At 39.2% G+C, this 24,025-nt stretch overlaps 1 protein-coding gene across 9 annotated transcripts in view; it reads left to right on the top strand.

Annotated features, from left to right (window-relative positions):
• Nucleotides 1-24,025, top strand: part of SMARCA2 (SWI/SNF related BAF chromatin remodeling complex subunit ATPase 2) — a 165,177-nt gene that overhangs the window by 69,510 nt on the left and 71,642 nt on the right. For all 9 annotated transcript variants that reach the window (XM_074330501.1, XM_074330508.1, XM_074330504.1 and 6 more), the window contains exons 19-24: nt 745-858; nt 8,767-8,874; nt 9,481-9,567; nt 12,708-12,754; nt 15,095-15,261; nt 20,134-20,297. In XM_074330501.1, coding sequence (XP_074186602.1) covers nt 745-858; nt 8,767-8,874; nt 9,481-9,567; nt 12,708-12,754; nt 15,095-15,261; nt 20,134-20,297 — 687 coding nt within the window. The remainder of the gene's footprint in view (nt 1-744; nt 859-8,766; nt 8,875-9,480; nt 9,568-12,707; nt 12,755-15,094; nt 15,262-20,133; nt 20,298-24,025) is intronic.

Genomic DNA, 24,025 nt, shown 5'->3' with positions numbered 1-24,025 from the left:
TATATGTCCTTTTAGTGATTTCTTAAGTATAGGAATGAAAAGCTACTAAGAATGCTTTAGGGAAATTTCTGTTGGAACTATTTAGCCTTTTAATTTTAAGGTCATTGGCCTTTTCTCAGTAATTAATTGGCTTGCCCATTTGTAGAAGATAAAGTCAATCAACTCTGCCTGCTAGAGGTTAACAGAGGAAGGTGAAAGAAATAGAGGATTTTATAAATATGACTAAATTTGAACCAGATCAGGGCAGAAAAAAGGAAGAGCAAGGTAAAGTGGCTTAGAAACCCACTTACATAAATTGGACCTACTCTTGTTTCCATTTTTGTGTTCAAGCCTTGTTCCCTTGGTATGTTTTTGCATCTGAGACAAAGAGCCTAAGTTAATGCTTCAATTTTAAGTAAGAACACAATAACTATTGCCCCTTTACCCATGTTCCATCTGTCTTCAGTCAGTCTTTATTGCCAATTGTATCCCATAAAATTCTGAGCTGTTACCACTATTTATATAAAACCGGTAGCTTATGAGCCGTTTTCCACACTCAGCACTAAGACAAACACCCTTTTAGAGGCTGTTTTATTACCACCTGATAGGCAGGTGGGAAGAGTTCTAAGGTGTACGTGACCTGAACTTAATACATGTAAAATTTCAATCATATATTGAAATGAATAATAAATGTAACACAAAGCATTATTACATAAAACATCCTTTTTTATAAAAAAATTTAATTTATCTGTGATTCTCTTGTAGGTGGACTTAAATGAAGAAGAAACTATATTGATCATCAGGCGTCTACATAAGGTGTTGAGACCATTTTTACTGAGGAGACTGAAGAAAGAAGTTGAATCCCAGCTTCCAGAAAAAGTATGTTGCAAATGCAAAAGTTGTAGTTTCTTCCCCTGTCAATATAGTTGAAGTACCTGCACCTGAAATTGTGTTTCTAAAACAGCAGGCTTGTATTTTAGTTACAGGTATCTTGGAAACATCTTAAAGGACTATTTTGTTTGATAGAAGCTAGAGGATTTAGTGTAGATTCAACTTGGTTTCCAAAAGCTTTGGGCAGATTTTATAAAATTACCAAATTCATTGAGTCTCATTACATTTTAAACTTTAATTTACAGCAACTTAGCATTAGATTAATATTGCATTTTAATTTTAGATTTTTGTTTTAAGTTACTAACCTCATTGACTTTAGTCTGCAGGTGCCACAGAACTGTTCTGTTTGCCAAATAAGGGTTTGAGTTTGGGATTTATACCATCACCAAAGGGCCTAGTAAAATACACATTTGCCAAGTTTCCTGGAAATTTATATATTTGATGCTTGCAATGTCACTATTCTGATAGTAAACCAAAAATAAGAGTTCCTGCAAATTACAGACCCATCATCTGGTTATTCTTGGGCATGTTTTTTGTCCCACACCATAAAAATTAAGTTCCTGTGAACATTTTGAGAGAATATTTTTCAGATTGCTTTTGGACATTGTGTTTTCAGTGTTTTAGACTGTCTCTTGAGCCCTGAGCTCCACGATTTTTGGTTGGATTTGGGTATTAGTTTAGTATGTTTCTGATTATATTTTGGAACCCCACACATTTGAGGTCTAAGTTTAATTCTCTTGAAGATAGATTGTTTGGCGTTGTGTACTATTTGTAGCATGAGATATTTTGATTTGGTTTTCTCTTTAGATGAGCCAATTCTGAAATGTGTTATTTCGCATTATTGTGTTTTTCTGTGTAATGACTCTATTTTTTGGACAGATTGTTTCATCCTGTTCTTTAAGTGGGAGTTGGCAAATAGTGTACAAATTGGATCACTTTTCTGAGAGAGGAGTTTGTTCCCTAGTCCCCTATTCATTAACAGTTGAAAAAATTTTAAAACAAACATGGTTTTTGTACCATGCTTATTCCAGCAAAAGCCTAAATATTTATTTATTTTGCTAGTGAATGCATCTTGGGGATTGAATACTGTTGACCTTGGCATTTTTGGGTACTCCCCTTTCTGTTAAATATGGAGTTTAGTTACTGAAAAGCTAAACTGGGGACCACGTACAGTGGTCACGTGGCTGGCTGCCTTGAGCTACTTCCCAGCATAGTGTTACTGAGATCCTACAAGTTATAGGGATAGAATGTTAAAGATTTTAATTTGTCCCATGCTTCCTTTTGTTTCTTTTGAAGAGGTATAAAATAAGAGGCAATTAACTAAAGTCCTTCATTTATTCATTCCATAAAACTTCTTAATATTGTTTACTTGTTCCAGGACTTGCTAATAGAGATAGATTTTAAAAAACGCATTACAAGTTGAAAGTGTGCCCTGTTTTAAGAAAATCCATTATAAAAACCCAAAATTTTGCAACATAAAAATTATGGGGTGATCAGTTATATCACGAAGGAATTCTTTACTAAAGTATTTATTTCATGGTTCTTTCCACAAGAGAGCTTCCTGAGTACTAATAAACTTTAAAAAAAAAATTAAGATTAGATTTTCAAGAGTGTGTCTCCTGGGTAAAGTATGTTTCCTTATACTCTTTAATACCCAGAGCATTGTAGTTGAGGTATGTTAAATACCCCGTATGTGATATAGCATCTATCTCCTTTTCCTGGAGGCAGCTTGGTAGAGTGGAGATCATAGGTTCTGCCATCAGAGTAGACCAGGGCCCCCACGGCTGTCTCTCTCTCTCCTATTAACTGTGTGAACTTGGGCAAGTCAGTTAATCCAGTGGGTCTCGGTGTTTATCAGTGAACTAGAAAATAAATAATACCTGCTTCACAGAATTGTTGAGAGGATTAGGCAGATGGTGGGACTCATACTACTGGGCCTGGCTCATGGTGAGCACTCAACTAGTGACAGCTGCTGCTACCATCTTCTTTATTTTCTATTTGTGTTGCTGTTTCTATTATTAATGCAGAGTTCTGCTTTCCTGTTTACTGCTTTCTCACTGTTCTCTCATCCTTGCACTTTCTGTGACCCTCCCACATTTCTGTCCCCATGAACTCTCATGGCCAGTGGGGGAGCTAATCACTTTGCATGGGTATGTGGCCTTGTTGGTGTGGCTTGGCCAGTGGTCATTCTCTACTTTTTCTGCTTCATGAGGATTTTTGCACTAGAGCAAAACTGGCCGTTTACGGGTCATCCTTGGTGATAAGGAGTTCTCTTCTGCTATAGTCTGCTTATAGCCACAGACAACGTGCATGTCTTTCTCCGCCTGTGTAAAGAAACCAGAAAGGAATTATGGCTAATGACAGGATGAGGCTAGCTATAATTACTCTATACCAATAATTCTCAAATGTTTTCGTGAAAAAGAATCAGGTAGGGAAGTGTGTTTTAATTTTATTTTTAATTTACATATAATAAAATTTACTCTTTGGATAGATAGTTCTAGAAGTTTTGATAACTGCAGTGTTATGTTAACCACACACACAGTCAAAATACAGGTCAATTCTATTTCCCAGTCCCCCCTTCAAAAAAAAAATTCTCTGGTGCTACTGTTTTTTAGTCAAACCCAATCTCTACTGTTAGCCTCAGGCAACCACTCATCTGTTCTCCATCCCTATAGCTTTGTCTTTTCCAGAATGTCCTATGAATGGATTCACTATGTCTCATCAGACCTTTTGCATTGGGTTTCTTTCACTCAGCATAGTGTATTTGAGATTCATCAAACTTGTTGTATGTATCAATAATAGTTGATTCATTCTTATTATTGAATAGTATTCTATTACCTGGATGCACCCTAGTTTGTTTACCCATTTGGTTGAGGGACATTTGGTTATTTCTAGTTTTTGACAATTATGGATCGATCTGCTCTAAACATTGTGTACAGGTTTTTGTATGAACATAGGTTTCCATTTCACTTGAGCAAATACCTGGGAGTGGGGTTGCTTGGTCATATGGTAAAGGTATACATAACTTTATAAGAAATTTCTGAATTGTTTTCTGAACTGTCAGAACCATTTTGTAGTTCCATCAGCAATGTATGAGCCTTCTACTTCCTCTAATTTCTCATCAGCGCTCATCGGGAATCGTCCGTTTTTTAACATTTTTAGCCACTGGTATCTTACAACTTTAATTTGCGCTTCTCTATTGTCAGATGATGTTGGGCATCTTTTCATGTGCCTATTTGGCCTCCATAGGCCTTCTTGGATGAAGTGGTGCTCAAATCTTTTGCCTGTTTTTCTTTATTGGATTGTTTCTTTTCTTACTGTTGACTTTTACAGTGGGAAAACTCTTTAAAACACAAAATTTCAACCCTGGCCCCAGAAATTCTACTTAGTACAGCTGGAGAGACCTCAGGAATCTGTTTCCTCAGATGAAACTAAAGCAGGCATGTAAGGGCGACCGTTTGAGAAATGAAGCTCTACTTCATAGAAAAATTAGTTTTAATGAATGAGTATTTAATAAAAATTAGTTTTAATCAATGGGTATTTAATAATTTTATAAGTCTAATGAAACACATAACGAACAAGAGAATGTACTGTACCCACCTCCCCCTGTAACACCACCAGCTAGCTGCTGGCATAAAATCCATTCCTTACACTCGGAAGAATGACTATTCGTAGAAAAGGGATTATGTAAAACCCAACTTAAGCTAAATAAAAATTGATTTTACGATTTAGCTCCCATTTGAGGTTGTCTTTGCTGACTCTCCCTTTTGTTAATTCATATAATTGAGAACCAATTTTAAAAAAAAGAAACAACTATACTTGCAGTTGGCTGTGTATATTCTGATGTCTAAATATGCTCCAATATGTATACAATGTCTGAGATTAACTAGAGGTTGAGCTACCTAAAATCCATCCTGATTTTGATATAATTTGTGTAACACAACCAAAAGGCTTTGTTTAAATGGGCAACTTCTCTACTTATTATGTAAAAACTTGGAATATTTGATATACTTAATCATTATTTTGTTCCTCCCTCATGTAATAGTTGTAGATCCCAGAACCTGGGGCTTTCATAGATTTCATTTTATTATTTGGAAATCTCTATTCAGAAAGTGGTAATATATCACACATAGTAGTCGAGGTTCATTGTTGCAATAATACATCCTTTTGGAAGGGAAATTATAAGTGAAGACTAGTACTCAGGCAGAAACTATGAATAAAGCTTGAATATGTTTTACAGGGTTCGATGGGAGGAGACCCTGGGATAATATTGTCACCTGATTTGGCTCCTGGGAGGGGCCAGTTTGATCTTTTACTAACATAAGAATTCTTAGGAGATAATTATCATGAACATGAGGTCGGCACCTCAGTTTCACATATAATTTGAACAGAAGTAGCCCCAACGATTCTCACAAGCCTGACTTGTTGGGGGAATCATCCCTATTAAAGAGTCATAGATTTCATTTCCTACAACACCAGCATATTTTGAGGAACTAACTCTCATGTTCCTGCTCTAATCAGGTGCCATCACATTTCTGGAGGGTGAACTCGGACCCAAGAGTTTCAAATGGCATGATTATCATAGAAACTTCCTTCGCCTCTTCACTGTTGGTCTGTGTGTCTACTTTAGAATTGTTCAGTCTGTCCTGAGACGTAGCTCTGACTGCCTGTCCTGTGCACCGTACTGCACTCAGGTTGGGATAAAAGGGGCAGGAGCTACTCCAGAAATTCCATGTTTCTCTGAAAATAAGACATAGTCAGACAATCAGCTCTAATGTGTCTTTTGGAGCAAAAATTAATATAAGACCCGGTATTATGTTATGTTATACTACATTACATTACATTACATAATACTATAAAGACCTGATCTTTATATTATAGTAAAATAAGACTGGATCTTATATTACTTTTGCTCCAAAAGACGCATTAGAGCTGACTGTCCGGCCAGGTCTTATTTTCAGGAAAACATGGCAGGAGGCATCGTGTGATTGGTCAACAGACTTGGTGTGGAGACCAGATCTGTTCATGCTGAACAATGGCATGACAATGAAAGGTGTCATCGTCCAACCCATCGGGATTGTTCCAGGCATGCAAGCACTTTAGGGCAGGGATCTCCAGAGCACACACTAGGGAGTGTGTGCTTGGGAGGAGAGGTGCTTACTAGCAGTCCTTTGGGGTGCAGAAAGATTTCAGAAAAAAAAATTAAGTTTTATTGATATTTAACAAAGATTGACACTGGTACCCACGTAGTTTACACGTTGGAAAGTTAATTACGTACCTGGGTTAGACTGCAGGTTATCGCGGGGGGAGGAGTCAGAGGGAGCTCCACTACCCAGGGCATCTGAACGTGCACTCAGCCTCACAGCGGGTTCCTGTGTGAAGCACTGTGGTTTTCTCTGTACCCAGATAAGAGGCTTTCGGATGATCTGATTTTAATTGAACTAATAACCCAGCCCCCAGAATGGACGAAGGGCCCAAAAAGATTCTACAAAGGATTGCAGGTTGAAAACAAACAGGTGATGAGAAGAAGGCAGTCTCCTGCCTCTTCTATTCCTAGTGTGGGTTTTTAATCAGCCACATCATGGGGTAATTGGACTGGAATTCCCCTCCCCCCCAAAAAAATTAGATGTCATCAAATTGGCTCCTTGGAATACGTGTGGAAATCAGTTGCCTTTAACATTGACTCTAAAGGTAACTCGTCTTGAGACAACAAGAGCACATGCATATAATTCATAAATAAATAGAGGTGTGTGCTAAGAAGATGTGCTTTCGCATGTCTTCCTGATGAGGGAATGCCATCAGAGAAGCTTCCTAACCACTTCTTTGAGGGAACTGAAAGGGAAGATTGACTTTGGCTGCTAGATGTGGTGAAGATCTTAAAAGGAGCCCTCAAGGTAGAGTAGGATTAAAAAGGAGGATTAAGACTCAGGACCGCCCCAGGCCTAGAGAAAAGTACAAAATCAAACAAAATAGCTTAGAGTTATTTGGGAAGATGCAGGGAGCACTTGTAAAATACAGGTGTGAAGCTTAGGACGGTGATCACGCCCGTCTCACCAGCTTCTGGTATCTCCTGAGGGTGTGAGGGAGGAAGGTCAGAAGGTCAGGGTCCTCTCTGCTGACTGGCCGCTGTGGGATGGTTGGCATCCCTGTCTGAATGGTTTCATCACACATGCCTCCTGCTTCCCAAGCTCCGCAGCACCTCCGGCACTTAGCAGTAGCTAACCAAGGGGTAGGGGGTGCCAGGTTCTGTCTCTAAACCTACATCTGTGTGCCCTAAGGCACTTGAAAACAAGCATGGGCTGTCTCTTCCAGGAAGGAGGCCCTGGTGAAGGTGAACATCTGCCTGGCTATCCTTAGCATAGAGCTGGGGAAAGCAGCCTCTGTTTCCAGTCCTAACTACACCCACCATTAGTCCTAACTGCACCATTAAATAGCGGTATCACTTTGAGCCAATCTGTTAACCTTTCTGATGCTCAGCTTCCTTATTTATACAATGTGGACTCTAAATGTAACTGTCTCTCAGAGCTTCTGTGTGGTGAAATGAGAGGAGGCACATAAAGCACTTCTGCACGGTGCCTGGTTCCTACAAAAAGCTCAGTAACATTAGGCCTTCATGTCACTTTTATCGTTATACTTCTCTGAAGTCGTTTAACATACTTTTTTCACCATGGTCAAATTTCATTGAGAGTTAACAGCTCTTGAAAAAGTTGTACTTTATTAAATTCGGAGACTTTATTTTTTTCTGCCCTGGCCAAGAAGGTCATTAAAAACTAAAACAAGTTGATGGTAGGTCACTTGCTTTTCTCAACTCTTCTGCAAGAGAGCCAGCCTTTCTCTGATCTAGTGCATCAAAACAAGTGGCAGAAGACTATTTATTGTGGATCTGTCAGGCCTGACAGGTTCTTTCTAAAGCAACAATTGAATGAATATTTATCTTCTCTTCATCTGTGACCTCCACGCTCTGGTCCTCAGAGCTGAAAATAACCTGATCACTTTTAATCAGTTTATTAAACATTAGGCAGCTTGCTGATTTACTTTTAATCACATTCTGCAGATTTCTAGGCATTAATCTGACGTTTATTATGAAAATTGCACATTTGTATTCCGGGGATTTTTTTTTTTAATAAAGAAAAACAATAACAGGAAATAATCCAGGCAGATTTTATGCATCAGGAGCATGCTAGAAGTATTGCAGGTGTGTGCTAACCCACAGGCACATGAATTCCCTTTCGTTGTTTTAAATTGGATTTTTGCACTATTTCAAATGGAATATATGCAGCCTTGCCTTCTTTAGATGGTCGATGCCTTCGTTAGATGAGTCCAGCTGTGGATTAGTTCTCTTCCTCCACTTGTTGTCCTCACTACGTAGTATCCTCTCATCTCTCAAAAGCAGGGTTAATGATCGTCAACCTAAGACTGTTATTGTAAGTCTCACTTTAGGACCAGTATTGGGAATAACCACATATGACCATTTAAAAAAAAAAATTTTTATAAAAAAAATCATGAGAAATTGGCCAGTCACTGTTTATCCTAAAACTGTTATGTTCATACGAAAGAGGGGTATAGTTGGGAAACAGAGGAAATACTAAAAAGATCCTCTACATTGAACATCTTTGAATTTGAACAGTTTTCAAGCCTCTCTCTCTCAAATACGGAATAAGTCAAGAAGTTTCAGAAAACACGACCCTAGCTTCAATTACATAGAACCTTTTGAAGACCCCTCCATCAGAATGACTCCACCATCCCCATCCCATCCTCCATTCCAGGAATCCATGTGGGGAAACAGGTACCTTCATGGCTCCAAGAGTGCCACCAGCTGCCGCATCTCAGCCATCTTCTTAGAGCAAGCACCTTCTCTCTCCTGCTCTTACCCACTTACTGTTCTTGTTACTCCAGGTTGAGTATGTGATCAAGTGTGACATGTCAGCTCTGCAGAAGATTCTGTATCGCCATATGCAAGCCAAAGGGATCCTTCTCACAGATGGTTCTGAGAAAGATAAGAAGGTACGTGGCAGAAGATGGTGCCACTCAAGGTGCCATCATACGTCTTCTCATGGCTGTGACATGAAATATTCCCAGGAAGCATCCTGCTAATGCTGATTTGTTACAGCAAATTACTGGAATTTTTTTGTAGCTATTGTAGCTGCCAAATAAAATCTCTTAACCTCTTAATATAAACTACACTGGGGCAGGAAGAAAGTCGTATGTTCATTATCACCAAAATAGTTAGCTCTGCTCATGTGAATTCTGCAGAAAATGTATTCCACCTAAATGTGGGGTGGCACTTTAGAAGGTTTGAAAATTCATTTCCATTCCTTGGGCATCTATTCTGTGCTTCTTCTGTCTTCCCAGAACCAGAGAATAGACAGTCATGTCACAAACCCATCAACGTGACATAAATTCCTTTCTGGAAGATAATTTAGTCACAAGAAAGGTGTTCTATCTAACTCAGAAACTGCTATAACAGGAAGTTTGGACCATAAGAAGTGCAGGTTACTGAGAGGAACCTACAACCCTTTGGCCTTTCTATTGAAGTCCACTTTTAAAAAATTAGAAATATCTGATCAGTTAATTATTTGTTCTGTTCTGACTCTTTACACTTGTTCTTAGGGGAAGGGAGGTGCTAAGACACTTATGAACACTATCATGCAATTGAGAAAAATCTGCAATCATCCATACATGTTTCAGCACATTGAGGTAAGTCCATATTCTCTGTTTTGATCCTGGTCCTGACTGCACTTTTCCCACTAATACCACTTAAAATTGTTTTAAAAATAAAAAATACACCAGGGTTAAAACCTAGATGGAAGTTGAAACAACATGGTCTGATAGTTTAATGGGCTGACTTGACAAATGTGAATTTGCTGGTTATGGATTATTTTTGGCACCAAGCACTTGAGCATCTGGAATTTTATAACCAAGAGTTTAAAGTAGTGAGAAAATGTTGTAAGCGATGGCTCATTGTGTGGGTTTGGGTAAGTACTGTGAATTGCCTTGTTTTATGGTAGGAGCTCGGAAATTGAAGATAATGATAAATACATCCAGTTTTCTCAGAAAGATGCCGTGCGAAATATTAAAATAATGTATTTATACCTGTTAAAGAGAAAAATGTTCTTGAAATATTTTCTCTATAAAAGACAATGACTTTGGCCTGCTACTTATATTTGTATTTTACCCTTCTGGCTTCTATCATGACGACATAAATTCGGGCCTTTAATTTAAAGTGACACTCTGGTCTCTAAGAAGCTATTTTTAGGGGGGAGGACATTGTCTGCCGTGTTCACTACATGTGAATAAGTTTCCTAAATTTACGGAGTTTCACCCCAGGAGGAGCGATTGACTTGAGCAGGAAGGAAAAGAAGCCGCAATTGTAGCGTCCCTTCTTCCGCGCAGCTGCTGATGCAGTGGTTCTGCTGGCGATTCTTGGCCGGCGTGCCTAGTGCCTGCTTCCCACTGCGCATGCGCAGGGGCCTGGGCAAGGCGCTGTAGGGGTCGGGGTCCGCACCAGTTTATTAAAAAATAAATACCTAGAAGGTTCTGGGAAATTAAGAGAAAATGATCACAGCATGAAAATCGGGTTGAATATCCTTGACTGTGACGATTCTTTTTTTTCTCCCTTATGTTTGGTAATCGCACTTGTTAGGTAAGAGTATTCATTGCACACCCTCTCCCTGTATTGGAGCCCTGTCCCAACTGTGGTGGGGCATTAGAAAGACTCCTGACACTGCTGACACATAGGACAGAGTATAGACTAAAAAGCCAGAGATCTAGGTAAAATGACAACAGCAACAATACTAAATACACACACACACACACACACACACACACACACACACCCGCCCCTCCAACAAACAAGCCACAGCTATTTAGACAAACAGTGGAAGGAGAATCCAATGTACAATGAGTCCATACCCCAGACCACTTTGTAGTTCAGATTGCTCCCTGGAGTTTAGAATCCTTACTCACATGTAGTGACCTGGTGTAAATCACTCGGCATCTCCAAGTTTTAGTGTACTTCACTTATCATCAATGGTAGTGGATTATGGGACTGGCAGGAGGATAAACTTCAAAAAATTAACATAGGAAGCATCTTGTAAACTGATAACATGTTGAAACGATGTAAGGTGTCAGTGAATTAGTGGGGAAGGGGGTGTATGTTGGGTTGGGGGCGAGCCAAAAAGAAAATCTAATGATGAAAATGAAAATAAGGTCATTTCAGGTTAACCTCACCCACCATCGCATTTTTTCCAAAAAGAATTTTAAGTTACTTAATATTTACTCTGCTATATAAAGGGGTTTGAGGACTCAGAAATTATGAAACTTAAGTGTCAATCTTCCTTCGTTTTGGTTATCATACAAATGATAACCAAACATGCTATGCCATGTTAGAAAGGCAAATGACACCTTCTCTTCTCAAGCTTCTGTCTGCAGCAAGAGGGATGGGGGTGGGGCGGGGCTTGGTAAAGGGAGCTAAGGCTGAGTAACATGCCCTCCATTGCATGCATATTTACTTTAAATAGCAGTCAGTAGAAAAACAGACTTTGATTTGCAATTTTTTTAACATAAAAAACTCTGCAGCATATTCGTAGAAGTGAAAGCCACAGTTACTGGCTAATGTACAGTTATGGATCAGAGATGGTGTGTGTATTTCTTTGCCTTTGTCTTTCTATTGTTCACTACACCACCTTTGCTCAGACTAAGTCATACCAGAAGCCCAGTCTCTCAGGTGGGCTCACTGCCTCCCCTGGAGCCTGCGAACCAGAGAAATGAAAACAGTATTTCTCAAATGATGCTGATTCCTAATCTTATCACAGTCCACCGACACAGGCTGTCTCTGGTTTTTACAACCTTGCTTAGAGATAGGGTTGGAACCTCAAAATCTAGTAAGGAATGGCTTGCTGTGGCAAGAGAAGTCATGGTTCTTGGGGTGAGTCGGAGTGGGGTTTTTGGCTGTTGTACATCAGCGTTGGTTTTGCTGTCAGGCAGCATTCTGAAGGGCTGGGCCTACCATGAATGACGAGCATGTTGAGAGGAGAGCTCAAAGGGAAAGATCTGTTCCCCTTGGAGGAAAAGCTTCCGTGATTGTGGAAAGAAGGGAAGCAGGCAAGGGAGACAGCTGGTGGCTAATGTGGAGGTGTGACATCCTGTCCTTTTCCACAGATGGTCTCCCCTTTCTTAAGTAGAAAAGGGAAAACCACATGGAGAACGCTAATGTATTTCTCCCTCAGAATCAGTGAAGAGGGGATTAGGTGATTAAGTTCTGTATTTTGAAAGTAGAAGCAGATACCTGAGGGAGTAGTGTACACTTGGCCATATTTGTAAAAGAGAAAGGCACAGTCTAGAAGGGATGCTAGGATTTCACTAAACTAAGATTTATAATATAGTATACGCATGTGATCACCTTATTTTATTTTTAAAAATTGTCGCAGAATGTTTATGTGTATATATTAGTCCTTGTTGGCTTATATTAAGCTCTTCCTCCAGTCTAGACTCTAAGCGCCTTGGGAGCAGATATTTTAGTTGTTTCTGGATCCCCAGTACCTGCCTACTTCAGTCACTATTTAATGAGTGAACTAACCCTGTCATCTCAGCATGAGCATCTAAGAGACTTGCAGAAACTCACAGGATACATTATACATTTCGGGCCGAACAAAAACCTGAATTCAAAGACATTGAATTTCTGGTTCATCTTATAACAAGTATTTATTACTTATTTATTATTTTGTTGAACTAAACTCTAGAAATAGATAGGACAACCTCATGAAAAGATTAATCATTACGTTAATAATTACATAGCTGTTTTTTTAAATCATTTCCTTTTTCTCTTTCTTTTAAAGGAATCCTTTGCTGAACACCTGGGCTATTCAAATGGGGTCATCAATGGGTAAATCTTAATTTTTTTTTTTCTCCCAAAAACAGTTTGTTGGTCTTACCTAAAGTTTTCTCTCTATAGTGTTTCCTATCACACAAATACATACTGCCATCCTCCTCAGCTCTCCTCTCCTCAGCATAGGGTAAAGTTGTTAACCAAAATGATATCAGCATTGTCTTTCACTTTACTGGCATAAATGACTACATGCCTTGAGTAAGTGGCTATTCAAAGGACATAGATCTCCTTTAATAGACTTAATAGTGTCCTAGTTCTAAAAATGTTGTCAGAGCTTCAAAAGGTGGTTATTTATAACCAATAGTGTAGCTTGGGCTCAAAGAGATTTATCGTATTAAATTTCAAGTTGATATTTAACATTAACATGCAGGAGTAGAAATGTCTCCTGTGCTATAAATATGTATGACTTTACAGTAATTTGTTAGAATATGATCTGTATAAGAAATGTTTTTCATTAGCAATGGACATCGAAGAGAATCATGCCTTGCAACAACAAAAAAGAACCTTGTATTAACAGAAAGTCTCTGTTGTGCTTGTTTTGTACCAGGGAAAATGTATTATTAGGATATAGAGGTCATTCTTGGGTCCCCAGGGCAGACTCTGTCACTGGGCTAAGAACCAGCTATTGGAATCCATCCAGAAACAAAGTCACTAGGCTCTCCTGCTTCTCCTTGCCTCCCTTTCCTCTGGGTTCCCTGGCAACTCCTGGCACCTTCAGGTTGGCCAGGGTAGCAACATGGCCACAGGTGGTGTTTGGAGGACAGTTCTCAGAGCAGGGGAGGGACGTTGGGAAGAGCTACACTTGAAAATGTGTCTTTTAGAGATAACACATACTGTGTCATAAAATCAACGACCACATGATAAATTTCAGTGTTACAGACTGCATGTGCAGCTGCAAGTTTTTCCAGCAATATCAACCCTACTATTAAGTTTTAATAATGTAACACATCCCCGTTGATAAAAGAGAAAAGTGATTTATTGTGGAGAAACAAAGCCCTCCTTTAGCTCACTGACACTTTTCTCCATCTGACAGCAGTACATACTCCCATCACGTTTTTGACTTGGATTTCTGTATAAGCCAGTGTTCTTGTCCCCTCCCCAGTCCCATTCTCACACAGTGTGTACATGGTGATCTTTTAAAAAGATGTCGGATGTCGTCACGCCCCTGTTTAAACTCTGTCAACGACTTTACATTGCACTTAAAACTAAAACATTCAGGTGGCAAGTAGAGCCCTGTGGGCTCTCTCCCCACTCCCATCCTCTCCCTCTCTGCTCTCATCTCCCATATTCTCCACTCGCTTACATTTAAGCCATGCACACCATTTTTTCAATTCCTCAGACTCAACAGGCTCTTTTAGTCCTCAGGGCCTTTGCGTATACACTTTGTACTTCCTGGAATCTTGTTCTCTCCACTCTCAAGCCCCCATACTTAAACCGGGCTGCTTTTTGCTCATTATTTCAGGTTTTACTAAACTGTTCTCTTTTCAGTGAGGTCACCCCTGACACTCTAAACTAGTGGCTGGCAATATTTTTTTTCCCCCACTAAAGGGCCAGATCTCAAATATTTTCACCTTTGCAGGCCAAAAAGTCTCTGTCTCACTTACTTGACTTTGCCCTTGTAGTGTGAAAGCAGCCATAAACAAACAGAAATGAGTGAGCATGGCTGTGTCCTGATGAAACTTCATTTACACAAACAGGCAGCAGGCCAGGGCTGATGTTTGTCAAACTCTGCTCTCATCTAAAGAAGATAACACGTGTTGCTCTAAGTTCTCTTGTAGCAACTTGTTATTTTTCTTTTTTTAGTGTATGTGCTGCCGAAGCGAGCACGTTATTTTTCTTTTTAATACTTAATCACAATTCGTAATTACTCATTTTAAAGGCAAAGATTCTATTTTGGTTATCACTATACACATGCCTAGCCTTGTGCTTGGCACACAGTAGGTGTTGAATAAGTGTTTGAATGAATCTTCAGTGCCCTAAATTAATAATCTTATCTACTTAATAAGTAGAGATTTAAGGAAATATGACATATACGTGTATGTGTGTGTATGAGAGAGGGAGTGAGACAGACAGAGAGCATTAGGAACGTGAGAAGGTTTCCTTTTCTGTCATCATACCTCGCATATATAATGCACTCTTTATGAGTTTTGTATAAATACATTTTCTTGTTCCATTAACTACTCTCACTGCTTTGGAGTGGATATTCCTTCATTCATTCCACAGTTATGTATTGAGTGTTTACTATACACAGGGCACGCTATGAAAAGCAAAGCTTTACTGGCTCCTTCAAGAAGACAGCAGTAATACTGCCTTCTTGTTTTGCATTTTTGGGTTCAGGGCTGAGCTGTATCGGGCCTCAGGAAAGTTTGAGCTACTTGATCGTATTCTGCCAAAATTGAGAGCGACTAATCACCGCGTGCTGCTTTTCTGCCAGATGACGTCTCTCATGACCATCATGGAGGATTACTTTGCTTTTCGGAACTTCCTTTACCTGCGCCTTGACGGTGAGTCAAGGATAAGGAATTGGACGCGGAAGCCATGATGCCGAGAGTGCAGGGATGATGGGCTCTTAGAGCCGATCTCCGCGGAAAAGGAGGGGTAAAATCATTGAAGAATTAACTAGCGGGGTGGGGTGCAGCTTTTCTAGACAGCAATTTTTATATCCTCAAGCTTCAAATAAGCTGAGATCATACACACAGCTGTTTGTCCCACATACAAGCCAATACAAGTGAACTTAGAGTCATTGATAAGTACCACAATAAATTAAACTGAAGTAAAATTTAAAAACCCTCCTTGCTCTTAGTACTGTCTATTTCCTATGCACCATCTAGAATATTTTAATAAGCCTTTAGCTTTTTGTGTTAAGGCATATTTTAAAGGGGATAAAAGCTATGTCTCCTTTTTTTCCAGCAACACTAACAGTTCGTTTAAGATTATATTTAATAATTAAAGCATCTCTTTTTCTCAGTAGAACACATCTATATGTTGTGTTAAGAGAGAGAGCTTCATTGTTGTTCTGAGTTTTGCAAACTGTGCAAAATATTTACCTGATATTAATAGGGAAATTTAAACACCATGTCCTAAAAGATTAGTAAGAAAATAGGAATGGAAGAAAATATGAAAGTAGGGATACTTCTTAAATTACTATATGTCTTGGATATCAGCCCTACTATTTTAGAGAGGAAAGATCTCAAAATGTACCTACTGTGGCCGGGGATGACACTTTCAAAGAGTAGTAAGTGGCAATAGGAGCTAATTTACAGATGGGATGGTGTTGAATCCTCAGCTAGAGAAGAGCACAGTATTACTAACACCAGTTTTTATCTAATGTAATATCCAAGTCATTATGAAATGGTAAACTTAAAGTTTATATTCCATTAAGAGGTGTTGTTTTATTTTCAATCCAACATTTTATCCCCCTTTTGCCATGAATTACATGTAACTGGATGTATAAGAAACCTTGCCGAACTTGCCAGTTTTTAAGTAAATTCTCTTTATGATCCACCTTTTAGGTTATTATTAATTTTTGGATTCATTATACCTCTGACAGACTTGATTTTTAAAAAAACCTTTTACCTCTCCCCTCCAAAAGTCACTGAAAACAGATGAATGGTTAAGTAAATGTTAATTTCGAATTCATGACAAAATTCTATGATCCAGAGTCTGTTTCTTTTGGCAAATCTCCTGCAGTGTGTCTTGTCCTCTGACCTGATCCTTGCCTCCCTCCCTGTGGGAGAGCTCGGCACTCATTTGAAAGACAAACCCTCCTCCCTCCGCTGCTCAGGTGAGGGGCCGCCCAACTCTCTTTTCCCCTGGGTTTACAACCTTTCCTCCCCAAGGTGTCCTACGGAATTGGTGTTTACTACTCTGTGGCATTTCATTTTAAATCTCAGCTCTCTAGTGGATCGCAGCCCTGGAATAGTCGAGCATGTGAAACTGGCAAGAAGTGATTTCCTTGAAACAGATTTTTCTCATGTTTTCTTACCAGCCTCAGAGAACATCTTTAATAGTCTGTCGGTTGCTGTCTTTATTGTTACTACTGATAATAGTGGTAGGAGCTGACATTTATGGAATGTCTACTCCAAGGGGAATGTCAGGCAAAACAGTCCATGTGCATTATTCATTTAATTTTCTCAACCCACAAGCTACTGTCCTCCCCTGTTTAACAAGGTACTAAAACAATGCCCACTTAATAAATGAGAAAACAAAAGTTATAGAGAGTTGAGTTGACTTACCAAAGGTTGCACAGGAAGGAAATGGTGAAACCAGTTTCTGACTTATGTCTCTCTGCCTCCATATTAGCTCAAGTTTTAGCAGATCCAGCAAGATAGAGCCTATCTGAAAAATATAGGCTGCTTCACTAGTGACAGCATTTTAAGAATCATTTTGAACTTGTTCAAAAACTTTTAATTGATTGATTGATTGAAAATGACTGGGTGCCAGAGATACAAGATGAATGAGCCACTCACTGTTTCCACCCTCAACGTCTTTACCATTAGGTTAGAGGAGACAAGTAAGCAAGTTTCATCAAATGTTACAGATGGAATTGAGAAAGCCAGACAGGCTTCCACCCGCAAGAAACAGCAGCCGTTTGTTTTGGGGGTGGAGAGAATCACTGGGCAAACAGTCAGTATACACATGGATAAATTGGTACACATACTTCCAATACTTCCAGCTATACCAGCTTCATCTTAACCCAATTGTTCAAATGACTTCAGATATTCATTGCCAAATTTGATGTCTCAGATTTTTGACCTCGGGAAGAAAAACCACTCGATGACAGCTAAGCAGATTTTTCTGCAAAGATTGCGGTTGCATTAATAGATTTCGTTACTATTCCATTATAGTCTTTTGTTTTCACTGGAAATTATTTTTTTTTTCTTTGAGTGAGAGCAAGTGGTAAAGTTATATCCTACAAGACAGAAATTTCCAAAAGCAGCTGACACTAAGTTAAAATTAGTAATCGTGAAAGCCTGGAAGTGTGTTCCTTCTGACAAATTGTGCAATTCTCAATACAATTGCCCTTGCTATTAATTGTATTCTTCTACATCAGTGTCCAAAAGAACATGGAATGGATGCACATTGAATCTTGTGCCACCTACAAGGAGCATTTATTTGCCTGTGTATAAACCCTCACAGGGTACTTTGAATCTCCCTGAGCAATATCCCAAAGATTACTGATGATCAGTAAAGATTTTGACTTGGGGCACCTTTGACTAATGGAAATGGTGATCCAGAAAATTCTGAACCATGGAATAAGAAATGCCATTGATTTCATGAAAAGTGATTTAATATATCTTTCCCTGGCTTTATAATTTGTCAAGTTCCCAGCTATTTATACAGTTTAAATACACACCAGATATATTTGCTTGAGGTAACTGTCATAGGACCTGAAAACTCCTTGGACCAAATAATTTTGATACTTTTTGTTTTTCAGAGCTTTGTTTTGCATTTAGAATCATTTCATCCCAAGTAGACATATATGCTAACTAGTTTTATTTATATCTTAACGCATGCGATCATTAATTGATTTATTTTTCAGTGGATCAAAACTGAACTTCTGCCCTCAGAGTATATAAATGCACAGTTTTTGTACCCTGCTGTCAGAAAACAGCTACTATCTCTGGGAACTCCTTCTTTCCCCATTTTATAAGCATTTTATTTGTTTGTTTCTGTGGCTTTTTATTCAATTTAAGGCAGATGGTAAATATGTGAACCTTTACTCCATGTGAGTAATTTCTTTTAAATGATTGCAACTGGAAAGATGATGTAGCAAAAAGGTTTCGTGATAGAACAGAACATGTCTTCATTAGCATTGTGAACAAATAGTTTCCCCATGATCTCAGAAAGTCAGTTCTGAAAAAAAAAAAGAAAAAAAAAAAGATCCCCACATGTTTGCAACCTCATTCAACAGAGACATTTGGTACTTCTCCCTCGAAATCTAAATTCTTAAAATTCATTGTTGTGGGATTTGACCAGGTCACTAAACTTGAAATTTAATTTAGAAAGTAAAATGAGCTCTACAGAATGTTGCTTCATTAAGTGAAAGCCCCCAAAGCCCCTTTTGCTGTGTGCAAGGAATTGTTTCTTTTTTCCTCCTCAGGAGGGTACTTACTATTTTTATTAATATCAAAAACAGATCCCCCCATGTTTGGGAACTTGACCCTCACAGTAACTTGATCCCATTAGCTGTAGTCACTTAAATGTTTTAATCCTCTGAAATAAATGGCTAATATATTTTCATCCTTTAAAAGAAATCACCATGTAGAAAGAATATTTGTGTAGCAGGCAGTTGGAGACTATCATGTAACATGCATATATTTCCCAATAGTCTAAAGTCTTCACAACTCTGCAGCTACACTTTTTCGGTGAAATATGTTCAGGTAGAATATGGAAGGGTTTTTGTTTTTGTTTTTCCCTCTCTCTCCTTTCATAACACATTTCATGAAATGGCCAGGTAAATACATTACACATCCATGGCATGTGACTGAGTGGCTGATTCAGGATGCAAGTGTGGGTGCTTTGGCACCTGAAAAGTGAGCAGCACAGTCTGTGGGTTGGCACGCTCTGCTTATTCACTGTTTTGGAGCCTCTTCAGACACCCTGGGAGGAGCCACCAGGTGTGTGACTTGCTGCCCTGTTTGGTTTTAGTTTGTCATCCTTTGAACTCAGCAGAGGAAAATGTCAACATGAGAAACAGACTGAGAGATTCCTTTTTTTTTTCCCTTTTAATTATTGTGGCTTCAAGTCTTGTAACAAGGGTAAAAATATTCTACCCGCATTTTATGTTTTTACCAGCCAGATCATGCTCAGTAGCAACCTAAATGGTAACTTGTAGTAGAAACTGATTTACCTTTTGTTTCCATTCTCTTGGCATAAATAAGACCTCACATTAATACCTATCAGCAAAGTTGCTTCAAGCCATTATAGTAATTGTATTGGGGTGTGTGTGTGTGTGTGTGTGTGTGTGTGTGTGTGTGTGTGTGTTTTAAAAAATACTTGGTGTTTTAAAGCCCGGAAACAAATTCATAAAATGTTTTCATTGAGATTTAGGTTAACATAAGAATATTATAGTATCTGTAAAGTTGCATAGGTACCCAGTCTGAAATGTTTAAACTCTTTTAGCATTTTGGAACCATGGGTAGTAGACAAAGTGTTCCTTCTTGATTTGAGAAAAGTCTCTCCCTCCATTTTTTTTTTTTTTTATTGCAAATAGTTCAAAGTTCCTTTCAAATGTACAAAAACCTCTGGGGATTACCTCACCCATGCTAAGAAGAGTCTGGGTATATTTCTCAGGGAAGCAGGCCTTTTCGTGGAGCCCTGTGCCATTTTCAGACAGGAGTTAATTGGCAAATTTATTTTTCTCATCCCCTCAGGCACCACCAAGTCTGAAGATCGTGCTGCTTTGCTGAAGAAATTCAACGAACCTGGGTCCCAGTATTTCATTTTCTTGCTGAGCACAAGAGCTGGAGGCCTGGGCTTAAACCTTCAGGCGGCTGATACCGTGGTCATCTTTGACAGCGACTGGAATCCTCACCAGGTCTGTGTGTCTCTGACTGAGGTGCCCAGACCTCCCATCTGGAGAGGAACTAAAAGACCAGCACTTTCATCATTCACATTGATGGGGCAGAGCACATTTCTAAATGAGTGGACCATTTTTCCAAGGAAAAATAGCTGGGCACATTATGGTGGCTATTTTCTTATCTCCCTTTTCGCACAGATAATTGAGATGACTTACTCGTGCTTTTTATGTGCCTTTGAAGAACTCAAATTTGGGATAGAAAAATTTAGTTTCTGCTTCGTTTTAATCTAATTTCCTGGGATTGCCACTGAGTATCAAGTACATTCGGTGAAGAACGAATCACAAATGTTCCAAAATTCAAACAAAAATAGCAACTCGCGTTGATTGGCCCCTTGCTCTGTGCCAGCCTCTTCCTGTGCGTTGCTTCATTCAGTTTTCACAACAACCCTGTCAGGTTGTTAATGTTACTATTTGCTTCTTTACTGTCAAGAAAAATGAGCCCTAGGAAGTTTTAGGTAACATTCCCAAGATCAAACAATGAGTTTATAGAGATCAAACAATAAATTTATATTCTGTGTGTTTTGTTTAACATCATCATCAAAAAAGTGTTCTGTGAAGCATCTACAAGTTCTTTTAGCCAGGTAAATTTAGAGTTATCCTTCTAAAGGAATCCTTGGATGATTAATAAGAAAACAATAGACAGGCCCCTTGTGGCACTTGTTTCCTAAATTACTCTGGGAGATTATGCCACCTGCCTGTGAAGTATTGGGTGGAATGATGATATTCCTCGGGACTTGATTCATATTGGCACAAATGTGAACTCAAGATAGTCAAAAGGGAAATGACAGCTCTCACATATGAATCTGAATTCTACGTCAGCATAACCTGGCTCCTCGCTGTACCTTGGTTTCCTCAACTATTAATATGCAGAATAACACTGTCTCACTGGGTCATTGCAAAGACCAGGTAGAAGAGGCTCTGGTAGTTGTTTTGGGCAGGAATTGAGGTTCAGGGATGCGTTAGAATTATGAGGGAGCTTTAAAAAAACAACCATACATGCGTGGTTCTTGTTCCTTGCTACCCCATCCCCAATATTCTCTGTACATTCAGTCGCTCCCAGGAGAATCTGACATAGGTTTTCTCACAGAGCTTAGGAGCCCTGATTTACAGAATAAACCAGTGATCCCAAACCTTTGGGCGGCCCCCAGCCTTGGACCACTGCATATGCCTACCAGTCACTCTCTAGGTGAATACAGTAGAGTTGCAACCAAAATTTTCTGACCTTGAAAAGGGTTGCAAGCCACCCACACAAAGTGTATTCGTTCCAAGTCTTCAGGAAATACTTTCATATATTTTTATATCTTATATTGCCCTCCATAGCACAGGTAGAATTTGTTTTCATGGAAGAGATCTGTAGTTTTCCTGTGGACCATTGTGATTTCAGTGTCTCTTCCACAAACATTGACTGAGGGGCTGTTATACCACAAGCACTGAGCTAGCCAGGGTGTATGGGGAGAGGAATACGTGAGTCCTCTCCTCCTTGGGAGCTCGATGTAGTTGGATGTTACATTATCATACTTGCTGCTGCCTAAATCTTCACTGAGAAAAAATAACCTGTCTGTAAGTGAATGGAGAGTTCACTAGATTTTATCTTCTGAGGCAAGCATTTCTGTGGCATCTCAGTTGTCCACCTTCATTGGTACAGTGCTAATTCCAAGAGCCAAAGGAAATCACTGTTTCTGGAAATGCTAATTTACCATGAGAAAGGATCTCTCTCTCTCTCTCTCTCTCTCTCTCTCTCTCATACACACACACACACACACACACACACACACACACTTCTGTGAATAGTAACTAAAACTAGAACTCCAGAATCTAAGTAAATTACATGAGCAACAAACAGTTCACTTTTAACTGCATGTAACTAAAACTTAGGCAACAAAACATCAAAATTCCTTTGGTCTAATTTACCATAAATTTCTCACACTGGCTCAAAAATTTTTGTAAGTATTTATAGCTGCCATAGGTGGATTCATTTCTATCTGATTTGGTCAACTAGGCTGACCAGATTTTTCATGTCTGTCCCTTAAACATGACCATTAGTTTGGGCAAACTTTTTTTTCATTTATGGAAATCAGTGATCTTAGAATGATGATATAGATGAGTACTGATTTTTCATTTGAAAGGTAAGCAAACTATTATTAAACAACTCTACGAGGTACTATGAGGTACTTTGTGTACCTTATTTCAGATAATCCTCAAAATATTTTACACGTAAGGAAACTTGTTGATATTAACTTGTGCAGGAGCATAGCCAGGGTTCAAACCTATGTCTGTCTGGGTTTGAATTTGAATCCTGGCTTTGGGTTCTTTCTAACGTGTACCCCTGCATAAGTGTTGCATAGCCCCCAAAATGAAAGTTGTGGAGTGTTTTGTTGGTTGGTGGGTTGGTCGGTTTTTTACCATGTTGGCTTTTGCATGCATTGAAAAAAAAAAATCTGTAATTATTCTTTATCATGTTGAATCAAAATTAAGACATATTGATGAAATAGGGGGTTTGCTTGATATAAATGGACAGATTGAAGATAGAAGCCTTAAAGTTCCTAATTGGAGCCATAGCGAGAAGCAAAGATAGAATACGTAAATGTGGAATTAGCAATAAAATCCCTCAGGGTTACTGAGACTTGCATTTCCAAACTGTTGGTTAGAAACATGGGTTGGTACTTTTATTTTTAACCAGTGGAGCAGGAGCTGTGTTATTACAGAATGGTCAATCACAAAGTCGCCTTGGGGGTCCTCTGCTCAGGTTGTGCTTGTCTTCAGATATGATCACACCCAAACCAGTGTGATGAAGTGTCAGGCCACTAAGACCTCAGAAATACTGAGGAATCCATTCAGTAATTACAGTGCTGATTTCTTTGTCACAATATCCACCCCCACCCCCCCACCCCGGCCATGGGCCATTTTAGCTTAGAGGCTCACAGGCTTACATTGCATACACTTCTTCAGCCTAGAAATACTCCTTTTTGTTACTTTCCAAGTAGACAGATGATCTTAAACACACACACACCACTGCCACCACCACCAAAAATTAAAATTAATTACAAAAAATTCTCAAGGATTTAAGAGAGTAATCCTCTGTTTGTAGATGTTCTGTACCTTCTGCTTCCTCACCTGTCATGTTCTGCTGCTCCCTGCATCATAGTGTTTTTATGGTTTATCAGCTTTTTCTAGAATAGGGGTCAACAAATTGACCCACGAGCTGATTCTGGCCTGCCACCCGTGTTTGTATGACCTGCAAACAAAGAATGGTTTTCATGTTTTTAAGTATAAAAGTAAAATTAAAAAAAAAAAAAAGGAATATCAACCTTTTGGTGAGAACAGTTCCCCAGTGTGTGCTCTTGGCCCGGACAGCCTGGATGGAGTATTTAGTCTTAGGCCCTTGGTGGAAACTTTTTCTCACCCCTGTTTTTTTAGGATTCAATCAAGAGGTTGATGACACAAAACCTGCCATCTTGGCTGCTGCTTAGCTGCTCTGGTGATGATCTGTTGAGAGAGCTGGTTGAACTAAGGGCTTGAAAATGAAGTTTAGGGTTCCCCCTCCCCCATCCCCCCCCACCCCCCGTTGGATTTTAATTACCTTCCTCACTTTCTCCTGTTTGGAAAATAATCTAATTTGGATGAGTCCCAGCCATGTTCATGGTTCAGCTGTCCGCTGTTTGTATTAACTTATTCAAATATCTTCT

The sequence above is a fragment of the Rhinolophus sinicus genome, linkage group LG04 (assembly GCF_036562045.2).
Source record: "Rhinolophus sinicus isolate RSC01 linkage group LG04, ASM3656204v1, whole genome shotgun sequence".
Lineage (NCBI taxonomy): Eukaryota > Metazoa > Chordata > Mammalia > Chiroptera > Rhinolophidae > Rhinolophus > Rhinolophus sinicus.
Note: the sequence above shows the minus strand (reverse complement) of the source record. Positions and strands in the feature narration are given on the sequence as shown.